Source organism: Myotis daubentonii, chromosome 2 (assembly GCF_963259705.1).
Source record: "Myotis daubentonii chromosome 2, mMyoDau2.1, whole genome shotgun sequence".
NCBI classification, from domain to species: Eukaryota; Metazoa; Chordata; class Mammalia; order Chiroptera; family Vespertilionidae; genus Myotis; species Myotis daubentonii.
In genome coordinates this window covers 189,907,463-189,919,643 of record NC_081841.1, presented here as the reverse complement: position 1 = coordinate 189,919,643, position 12,181 = coordinate 189,907,463, and the positions used below count along the sequence as shown (strand labels likewise).

Here is a 12,181-nt window from a genome sequence, read left to right as displayed (position 1 = left end):
TGATCGATGTTTCTCTCCCATCGATATTTCTAGCTCTCTATCCCTCTCCCTTCCTCTCTGTAAAAAATCAATAAAATATATTTTTAAAAAATCTTTACCTTCGATCAGGACTTTAAAAGTTATGCCTTCACTCACTGTGTGTGTGTGTGTGTGTGTGTGTGTGTGTGTGTGTGTGTGTGTGTAAAGGTACTCAAGTGGTCAAAAATGGGGGAAGGGAAATTCTATATAAACCCTCTACAGTTGATATGATCAAAATTTAGGTTTTAGAATCAGAAAACATCACTAACCCTGAGTTGTGATGCAATGGTGACTGGACCTCCTCGTTCCAGTCTTTGAAGAAATGTAGAAGTTCCTTTCTTTTTCAATAACTATAAAGAAAACAAAAACAAAGAAAGGGTGGGAAAATTTACTTTACTAAATTCCATTTAGAAGAAAAAAACTCTCTCATCCATGTAAATTCTCTGACAGGCAGATATAGATTTAAAACAGACTATAAAAATCAGTATCAAATGATTTTCTGTAACACTACCATAATGTTGGGGAAATGGGAAACTACATATAAAATAACAACCATTACTACCAACCCTTCAAGTAGGTGGCTGTAAGCATCCTGCGCCCACTTTAATTTGAAATTAAATATAGATCCAGACTCACTTGTTAGTACAATAAACTCGCCCTGGTATTTTTACTAGTTGTATAACTAACTGTCCACATTTATCATGAAATGTCACTGACTCTAGGGCAAAATAACACTATTTTGTGTTACAAAGATTCGATGTTTTAGCAACCATTGGTTTGTTTCCTTAGGATTAACTATGATTCGTTTCTCACCCTTTATATTTCCCTACCTTTCCTTTTCTTCATTTTAAACTACAAAACGTTTGCCTGGCTGTGAAAAAGAACAATAGACTATTTTCTGTGATAAGTAATTAAATACACCTCTTAAAAGAAAAAAAAATCTTGTGTAGCGAAGATTAAATCATAATGGAGATAAAAAAAAAAAAGTCAGTTAAAATGAAGCCAGGGGGAATGGAGAAATAAAGGGCACAAGGAAATTAATTAAATTCTACCATGCTCTAAAAGGAATCTCAACCACTAATGTACCTTTACATTTCACAAAATCATACAGACTTAAGCCAACATATCTAGTGATCCAAAATCAGTTATCTTTAAATAGAAAGATCTTTATAGAAGAAAATATTCTAATAAAAATCTTGTCAATTTGGTGTTATTGCTGCCATGGCAATAGCTCTTTTCCTTCCATTAAGATCAACTGTCAAACAGAAATGATTAATCATCACTGACGAGGGACTGTCAAATGACGCGACTGGTCCAGGATCAGCCTTTTCCTACAAACAGGAAGCCCAGTGTGACGCTCCATTAAAAAGTGGGCTGACTCCTACCTCCTCTGCCAGTCGCAGGGGAGGACGCGCAGGGATGAGGGCAGTTTGAACAGAAGTGAGGAATGGAACACTTAAGGAGTAATCATAATAAATAAATCTCCACCCCTTGAAATTAAACATTCGATATCCCTTTCTGGGTGGAGGGACTACTGTGAGTTATCTCTCTTCTGCAGTCCTTTAGGGAAAATACTAATGGCATCTATGCCTGGTAATGTTTAATAATTAAGGTTAAAAATTACAATTCAGAGGTGTGCGGTGATTTCTTGCTCTTGATTTCCAGGATGATTGAGAAAGGAAGGGCCAACAGGTTCAATGAAACCCTCAGGGGTAGAGATCTTCCTTATAAAAGGTAAATCTTTGTCTTTTTTTTATGTAAAAGATGCCATTTTTGTATTCAGTGAGATTGAATTCCTGTGATCATATCGCTATATCAAAGGATCCCTAAGTCTCAGGTCTAGGAAACACACACACACACACACACACACACACACACACACACACACACACTTCTAATATATTATACACATTTCTGCCACTCTGCTAAAATAGAGCTGATTTTAATTATGCTTTCATTTTAATTGGTAAGCTAAAATGCATTCCAGCAAGCTACAACTGAGTATCTAAAAATGATTGTCCTGGACACCTTCCCAATCATATTTCTCATCTTTTATGGTTTTGGTAGAGGCAAGCAAAACAAACTGGGCCACACTGAATTTTAAACTGAAGACATTTCAGTTTGAAAAAAACTACTGAATTTGTAGTTCTATTTCACAAATAGTTTGAACCATTAGGTGTAAGAGCAGCCACACTTGTGTGAGACAAATACACATTTAAAAAATAGTATAATAAAAAAATAACTTAAATGTCTACAAAATATGCAGTAAAAACATTCTAGCACCTGAAAAAGGCACTGTGTCCGTGAGAAACTGCAATTTATGTTCAGAGACTTAAAACCTCTCAAGTAATTAATGTCAACAGAATAAGGTAGCTAAGTTAATTCCACCTTAGCCTACTAGCCCTAAAATTTACTTCCCATTCATCACAGAGACAGTCATAGAGATGAAACATAAATAGGATGTTGCACAGACAACCAACACAATTATAAATACTGTATTTGCTATTGAATTTTCACTGGAAAGTACTTTCCTATACTGGTCCCTCTTTCTGATGTTTATACTTCAAGTAGGCATCCTTTCATTTAATTTTTAAAAATTAAAATAAAAAATTCTTTCCTTTACTAATTATAATTGTGCTTTCTTAAAAAAAAAGAAGCAAACATTCTAAGCAAACTTAAAAACAACCAAATGGCAATAACAAAATTCCTACCTTACTAAGTTCTAGATAATTCCTGTTTTCTCCAATAGTTGAAGAAGCTGTCATTTTCTTATTGAGCAGGGCAGATTTATGTCCTCTGAATTTAAAGGAAGGATAGGAAGATAGAAGGGATCCTGTTTGTGACAGTTTCGACTGGAACAAGTGATTGATCACGACATTTTCACTAGCTAGGAAATAAATAAATGAATATTGTAAGGTGGCACTAACATTGTTATTTACATTATACTTACTCCTCTTCCAAGTCCTTCAGCTAGTAACACATTCAGAGTGGAAGATGTAATCGAAGAGTCCATCTTTCCCTTTGCCTCTATTTTATTTTCCCCACGATGCATTATACCATTTGATGAATTCTGACCGCCCTTGCCCTTGGCCAGGTGTCCTGATCTATGTTTCCCAGTTCTCCACCTGAGTGCTTGGTCCCTCACTCTCTAATTGTCACTTACTACCCTCCTAGCTGTCTGAGCAGAATCTTACCTGATCAATCCTAAGGGGCTTTAATGCACTTGTCCAAGTCATGAAGACATGGATTCTCTCAGGAACTCTTCTTGCAGGAAAGTAACTACCCAGGAACATGCTTCCCAAAAATCTAAGCTGTCTCAGGGCTGGATGTAAGTACCTATGAGACTATTTGGTAACTGCCAATCCCTCCTCCTTAATCCCTTCACCTTTGTTACTCAGTGCCCCCACACCTCTCCCCTCTGGCAACCATCAGTCTGTTCTCTGTGTCTATGAGTCTATTTCAATTTGGTTTGTTCATTTAGTCTGTTCTTTAGATTCACATATAAATAGGGAATATAGTCAATACAATTGCAATAACTATGTCTGGTACCCGGTGGGTACAGGAACTATCGGGGAGAACACTTTCTAAAGTATACTATTATCTAACCATTATACCACACACCTGAAACTAATACAACATAATATTAAATGTAAACTGTAATTGAAAAATAAACTAAAAGTAAAAAGCACGTGTTGATATGTATTAGATGTTATGTTATACAAATTCTAATAATTCCGGGACCTCATTCCTTTCTTCACATCTCAGAAAGAAACTGGAGGAATGATGAATGAATTTTTGGTTAAAAATTCAAACAGCATAGTCAAAACTGTATGTGGTGTTTAAGGATCCAGAAGGCATTTTTCTTGTGTTACCTCTATCTATATATAGGCAGGTTTTTAAGCTTTAGTTACCTTTTCTTTAAAATGACCATGACAATAGCTACTTTGAGGATTGCTACAAGATTAAAATGTGAAATAGTGTACATAAATAATTTAGGATAATGCTCAGCCCATCAGACAGTTAGCAATGTTTGTAACAAAGCCATTTTACCTTTTCTACACCCATATTATTTTGCTTGTCCAGGCTAACATATTTATTAGCAATGCACTCAATGCAAAGTCATTCTATGAATAAACAAATAGACAACTAGGGAGAACTGTCCAGAGAGGGAAGACATGGTCATGGAATGCAAGAAGGGAAAAAGAAGCCCTTTGGTGTTAGATGAAAAATAGAGGTAATAGCATAAATTCATGTCTTTAATATATAACTATATAGCTATCTATAGATATAAAAGCCTAAGTGACCATTTGACCGATAGCTATGATGCACACTGACCACCAGGGGGCAGATGCTCAACACACAGGCATGAAAACATGGAACATACTGATGAATCTCAGAGGGAAAGGGGGAGGGGAGATGGCGGAAAGAGATTAACCAAAGATCTTATATGCATACTAGAGGCCTGGTGCACGGATTCATGCACCGGTGGGGTCCCTCGGCCTGTCCTGCGGGGATCTGGCAGAAACCAGAAGTCTGACATCCCCCGAGGGGTCCCAGATTGTGAGAGGGCGCAGGCCAGGCCGAGGGATCCCACCGGTGCATGAATCGTGCACTAGGCCTCTAGTATTTTTATATATTGATATATTTTCTATATCTATATCTTAAATTTGGTAGTTCTGAAAGAGCCAAAAAGCCATGACACCACAATAGAAATGAGCTCACGAGGCCCCCAGACCTTCGTGTTTAAGAATAAATACTATTCTACTCTAAAATAAATCAAGGCTTCTTGGACACATGGCTGGTTCTATATCTAAGGCAAGGGAGAAAAGCCTGGAACATCTTGGAAGAAAAAAAAATGCAAGGAAGTGCTAAAAAATATTATTAGAACTTGTCAAAAGGACATAGGAGGCTCTCACTGGCCACATGTTGGCAATTTCAACATCAAAATAGTAATAGTAATGGATTATGATTCATTGAATAAGGGAATCAAGAAGAAACTAGACTTTTGATGGTGAGCACATAACAGAGTATACAAATACCAAATTACAATGCTGTACACCTGAAATTTATAGAATGTTATCAAACAATATTACATCAATAACATTTTTTAAAGAGACAAGGAAAAAAACAAAAGAATTTATGAGTTCATATTGATAATTAATCAGAAAGATGAGTTCTTATAGTAGAATTTACTGTTGATGGAAAAAATGGGTTAGAAAACCATAATCTTGCAACCATAGAGAAATCATTAATTTAGGTAGGAAGCATTCATTTATGCAAAACTAATAATGGGTGGAAGTTTGATGAGGACAAAAATATTTACATTGTCTCAAAGTGCTTCCTTAAAAATTACTTATCAAAGAAAAAAGTGACTTTTGATTAAAAAAAAAAAAAACCTGAAGTATGTCACCTTCAAAAGTGATCAAGGTTAACTGGTAAAGTTTTACAGGGGCTCATAATTAGACATTACTATTATTGTATCGATGTTACATATTTTGAGAATTTACTGATGTTATATAACACTCTTGATCTTATACCAGAGTTTTAGGAATAAAGATGCATTTGACTTAATCTCAAATGAATCAAAAATATATGTATATACATACACACAAAGGGAAGGAAGGAAAGAAGAAATAAAAGAATAAAGGAAGGAAGAGAGGGAGGGAGGGAGGGAGGGAGGGAGGGAGGGAGGGAGGGAGGAAGGGAGAGAGGGAGGGAGGGAGGAAGGGAGGGAGGGAGGGAAGAAGGAAGGAAGAAGGGAAGGAAAGAAGGAAGGAAGGAAGGAAGGGAGGGAGGGAGGGAGGAAAGAAGGAAGGGAGGGAGGAAGGAAGGAAAGGAGAGAAGAGAAGAATGGTAGAGAGAGAGAAAAAGAATAAAAGAAAGGAAATGAAAAAATATGGAATAAGGACATATGGGAGATCTTTGATCTAATTTTGTAACTTTCTTTAAGTTTAAATTATTTCAAAATAAAGATAAATAGTAAATATATAATACTATGATCCATTTAAATAAATAAAATTATTTGTATTTATTGCAAGTCTATGTATGGATGCAAACACAGATAAATAGTGTAAGATATTAAAACATTTCAGAGATTCATAAAATACTATAACAACCATGCATCTTTTGTTCATATGATAGAATGGGTGTGCAACTATGACTCATTGGCCACATCTGGCCTACTACTTGTTTTGGTCAATAAAGTTTCATGGAATATACCATGTCCATCTGTGTTGTCTAGGGGCTGCTTTCTTATAACAGCAGAATTCAGCAGAGACCTTATGACTTGCAAAGCCTAAGGAATTTATTTTCTGTCCCTTTAAGGAAAATGTTGCTATGTCTTGCATAAATATCTAAGAGCATTTGGTGAATTCTGTCTTCTTCCTCAATGTGCCTAAATCCTGAAGTGTTTAGAATGAAGTAAGAATCACTAGTTTTTCTCTTGGAAATTTTAGCAAGTTTACACAAAAGAATGGCTTTAAAATGTTGGGACTCTATTAAAATAAGAAGAATTGCAATATCACTAGCCATCATATCCTCATTCTAAATATATATTCTATGACCATAAAATACAAAAATAAGAAAATGTCATTGTACCACCTGGAAAACATGCTGTATATAAGATCTTTATAGAATGTGTGGGTTAACTGAAAGTATGTTATAAATGAAAGTTCAAATATTGAAAAACAATAAGACATTTCCAATGCAATGATAATCAATAGGACTGTTTTTTACAATTTCTTCTTTCTATGTGGTATTATTCCAAGTCCATATTTTATCATTAGTCTCAGTCTTTCAGAGAACTCACAAAAACCCTAAGTTCTAAGAGGCAAGCAGAGTAATTCCCTGTGTAAAACAATATATTGTAACTGTGCTGTTTGGCTTAAGGCAAATATGTTCCTCAAACCAGAAGTGATAGGAATATCTTACTTCCAGCTCAAAGGTGTCCCCTTATTTCATGAAAGACTATCATGTGCTTCTCTCCCTAGGAAAGATAAATGACACTATCTCATTCAGAGCAACATAAAGCACAAAAGATGATATGCTTTAATTCATTGAAAAGGTTATTAGGAAAATGTGAATCACTGCAGAACTGCTATTAAGAAAATAATTACTAGAGGAGATAGAAATATATATTGACATATATAATTGTAGCTATATATACATGTAGCATATAGCTTTAGTATAGTATAGAATTACAGATATACATATACAAAGTACTAAGATTCAGGAGGTAGATGGAACCTATAAATATATATTGATGTATGTATATATGTATGTGCATGAGTACATATCAATTTGTATGCTTATTCTACTTTGTGAGCATTAGTTCTTTATATAAATTACATAAGAATAAACTACCCCTTATGTGTGTTTCAGAATCGTCTTAAGTAATGGAATTCACCCTGCTGTGGCCTAAATAACTTTGGAAGCCATATTCATCTTCATTAGTCTTCACAGAAGAGCTTTTTTATATTCATAACACTAGAGTGTTAAAGGTGTTTTATATTTCTATCTGCTAAAAGCTTAGTTAAATTATGGTTTTTACTAGGCTCCAAATTAAATTGTAACCAATGTATAGTGTGGAAAGATCCATTCTTTATGATTCTGGGCATTAGAATGTAACAGAATTTAAATTATCCTTTAGCTGGTGGCATATTTTATAGGATAATGTTCAGAGAACTAAGAAATGTGGGGTATTTTAACCATAGGAAGGAGAAACTTACTTTTCATTACAAATGAAAGATTCCGTGAAAGGGAGTCTTTATTTTTTTCAATTGCTCCAACAATTTCATACATTACCTAGGATAAAAGAAAATGGCATAATTATTAATGATGAAATATGACCACAAGAATAATTCCTTTAAAGAACAACTTGATTCGGGGGAGGTTTAAAGTTATTCATAAAAAGCTCCTTCAGGTCTTAGAGTTCACATCACATGCAGGTTCAAAGTGCTCACCTGTGTGCTGTCATTCTGCACCTCACACAAGGGACACCTCTCTGTTCTAATTTGCAAAGCCCTCCTCTCATCATTAGTTTAAGAGAAAATGGTGGTGACTCACATTCATAGAGTCACCTTTATATTTAAGGCCTCTAACCTGCGCAGAAAACTCACTAAGCAAGCGGAAAGACTCCGTGACACCTTGAAAAGGAAGTGTGATTTCAGTTTGATAAATTCAGTCTCTTTATTAAAAGGGCCCTTTTGGATTATTTTTAAAAATATATATTTTATTGATTTTTTACAGAGAGGAAGGGAGAGAGATAGAGAGTTAGAAACATCGATGAGAGAGAAATATCAATCAGCTGCCTCCTGCACATCCCCTACTGGGGATGTGCCCGCAACCCAGGTACATGCCCTTGACCAGAATTGAACCTGGGACCCTTCAGTCCGCAGGCCGACGCTCTATCCACTGAGCCAAACCAGTTTCGGCAAGGATCATTTAAACCATTAATCTGAAGTCTTTAAAATGAAGAAAACATATGAAAAAATAATGCCTAGATTATTCAAGGACAGTTTACTTCTAAATACACTTAAATGACTTTATTGTCTGCTTTCATTGGTATTCCAGGCTGGCCTGGAAGATTTGGTCTCTTAAGAGATTCATGTTTTATTGCCTCTCCCAATCTCAGCTAAGCATGAACTCCAATGTGGTCTTGAGAAATCAGCTCAGCCAGCAGGCTTATCAGTTTCAACAGCTGCTTCTGCTTCTTGTGGAAAAATTTTGAGGCATGTCACTATGGTCAGGTGTCATATAGGCTGTCCTTTGCCCTGGTGGGTCAGGACTGAACTAAGGGAGGCAGCTGCCCAATGAATGCCACCTCTTTTTTCAAAATATATTTTTATTGATTTCAGAGAGGAAGGGAGAGAGAAAGAGGTAGAAACATCAGTGATAAGAGAAAATCTGATCTGCTGCCTCCTGCATGTCCCACACTGGAGGTCAAGTGTGCAAAGTCTGCAACCCGGGCATGTGTCCTGAGTGGGAACTGAACTGAGACCTCCTGGTTCATATGTTGATGCTCAGCCACTGAGCCACACTGGCCAGGCTGAATGGCACATCGCCCATAAGGGAGTATGGGTGGTTAGGTCAATAAAGACAACAATCACCAGACTGCTTGTGAAATTTTAACTAGTCAGCTTGAGAGGACTGTCTCATGGGCAGCAAGAGGGGACTAAACAGAAAAGGAATCCATGAGAAAGAGACTATGTATCTAGTGAGAGGAATATAGAAAAAGCCAAGTAACCCCGAATGAGCCTTGCAGATGCACATTCAGTTATAAGAAATAATTCAGTTGTGGACCCTTCACCCAATCACTCCAATGATAATATCCTAGCAAACCATCACAACCAGAATATTGACATTAATGAGCTAAACATTCAGGACATTCACATCATCGCCTGGATCACCCATGTTGACAATTTATGGGTACACTCACCTGCCTAAAATCAATTGAACACATCTGTATGAATCTATTTCTCCATTCTTTAATCTGTTCCATTGACCTATGTCTTCACCTCCATCTTGATTAATTTATAATATGACTTTAAATTAAGTAGACTAATTCCTCCCACATTATTCATCTTTTTAAGAGTTGTTTTAACTATTCTACTTTCTTCATGTTTTCATATACATTTTAGAATAATATTCACTATATATTGCTATACTTAAGTAAAATTTCACATGATTTTGATAGGAATTACATCAAACCCCTGTATCAATTTGGGGAGAATTATTACTATATTATTAGTAAATTGACTATTTATTGTATTGTCTTCAAATCCACAAATATGACATATATCTCCTTTTATTTAGATCTTTGACTTTTTTAATCCACATTTTGTGGTTTTTAGCATATAGATCTTCATGTTTTGTTAGATTTATACCTATTTGCATTTTTATGAGTGATTATCAATGTTATATTTTAAATTTACTGTCCATTACTAGTATCTATATATAAAAAACTAAGTGACCATTATGACCAGTTGACCAGTTGCTATGACACACACTGACCACCAGGGAGCAGATGCTCAATGCAGGAGCTGCCCCTAGTGATTGGTGTGCTCCACAGCCAACCTCCCACAGCTGGCCAACCTTCCGTGGTCCTCCCCCGTGTCCCTCCTCCCTCCCCCCCCCACCCCCCCCCCCACAGGCCAGTCAGCCCGATCAACCTTGAATGGGACTGGGTGAGATGGCCCAGTTGGCCCGATCACCAGCCAGGGCAAAGGACCCCACCTGTGCACGAATTCATGCACCAGGCCTCTAGTATAGAAATAACATTGATTACTTTATGTTTATATTGTATCAGAACTATGTTTAATAACAGTAGTGAGAGCAGACATTCTTACCTTGTTTCTGATCTTATGAGCAAAACACTGTCTTTCACCATTGAATATAAGGTTAACTGTAAGATGTTAGTAGATGCTCTTTATCAAATTGAGGTTGTCCCCTCTATTCCTACATTTTTTCTTTTTTTCTTTTTTATTTATTTATTTATTTATTTATTTATTTATTTATTTATTTATTTTTAATTAAATCTTTATTGTTCAGATAATTACATTTGTTCCTCTTTTTTTCCCCCCCATAACTCCCCTCCTCCCAGTTCCCGCCCCACCCTCCGCCCTCACTCCCCACCCACTGTCCTCATCCATAGGTGCACGATTTTTGTCCAGTCTCTTCCCACATCTCCCACACCCCTATCCCCCCCAAGAATAGTCAGTCCATTCCCTTTCTATGTCCCTGATTCTATTATAATCAACAGTTCATTCTGTTCATCAGATTATTTATTCACTTGATTCTTAGATTCACTTGTTGATAGATGCATATTTGTTGTTCATAATTTGTATCTTTACCTTTTTCTTCCTCTTCCTCTTCTTAAAGGGTACCTTTCAGCATTTCATATAATCCTGGTTTGGTGGTGATGAACTCCTTTAGCTTTTCCTTATCTGTGAAGCTCTTTATCTGACCTTCAATTCTGAATGATAGCTTTGCTGGATAAAGTAATCTTGGTTGTAGGTTCTTGGTATTCATCACTTTGAATATTTCTTGCCACTCCCTTCTGGCCTGCAAAGTTTCTGTTGAGAAATCAGCTGACAGTCGTATGGGTATTCCCTTGTAGGTAACTGAGTTTCTTTCTCTTGCTGTTTTTAAGATTCTCTCTTTATCTTTTGCTCTTGGCATTTTAATTATGATGTGTCTTGGTGTGGCCCTCTTTGGATTCCTTTTGTTTGGGGTTCTCTGCGCTTCTTGGACCTGTAAGTCCATTTCTTTCACCAGGTGGGGGAAGTTTTCTGTCATTATTTCTTCAAATAGGTTTTCAATATCTTGCTCTCTCTCATCTTCTGGCACCCCTATAATTCTGATGTTGGTACGCTTGAAGCTGTCCCAGAGGCTCCTTACACTATCCTCGCATTTTTGGATTCTTTTTTCATTTTGCTTTTCCGGTTGGATGTTTTTTGCTTCCTCGCATTTCAAATCATTGACTTGATTCTTGCACTCCTCTGGTCTGCTGTCGGGCGTCTGTATAATATTCGTTATTTCAGTCCGTGTATGCTTAATTTCTCGTTGGTTCCCCAATATAAGATCGAAGGTCTTATTAGTTTTCGCGTAGATCTCATTAAGTTTATCGGCAGCTTCTAAACAGTTCTTGAGAGACCTTAAAAGTGTGGTTCTGAACTCTATATCTTCCATTGACAATTTTGTCCTGTTTCTTTGTCTCCGCATTTTGTTATGCTTCCTTGGTGCACCCCCTAGTGGTCTTTGTTCGCAGTCTTATAGTTAAATCTTGATTGTTGTAGCTAATTCCAGGGAGGGTTTGACCTCCAGGCCAAGTGGCTATGAGAATCAGCTGTGTCAGCAGTGAGAGAACTTCTGTCCTGTAGGGAGGTGCTAATCTAGCCTTTGCCTGAGGCTATCCGGCAACGGCCTCTGTGCAGGGCTTGGGCGGGGCGGGTCGCACGGGATCAACAGGGTGGGCCGGAGAGAGCAGTTATGGCGGCTCTCAGTCCTGTCCCCAGGGGCTCTGCCTCTCTGAGTCCCAGCACCCGCTGCAAAGCTCGGAGAGAAAGCTGCACTCGCTCTGACCGAAATCAGACAGTCCCGCTTCTCCCGTTTGAGTCTGGGTCCCTAAAGACTCGCCCGGATCTGGAGCTCAGAGTCTGTGACT

General features: G+C 37.2%; 1 protein-coding gene across 1 annotated transcript in view; it reads right to left on the bottom strand.

Moving 5' to 3' along the window:
- Positions 1-12,181, bottom strand: part of MYO16 (myosin XVI) — a 424,936-nt gene that overhangs the window by 162,324 nt on the left and 250,431 nt on the right. Inside the window, exons 23-25 of the mRNA XM_059685100.1 lie at positions 7,746-7,821; positions 2,730-2,905; positions 288-368 (exon numbers count right to left, since the gene is read on the bottom strand). Coding sequence (XP_059541083.1) covers positions 288-368; positions 2,730-2,905; positions 7,746-7,821 — 333 coding nt within the window. The remainder of the gene's footprint in view (positions 1-287; positions 369-2,729; positions 2,906-7,745; positions 7,822-12,181) is intronic.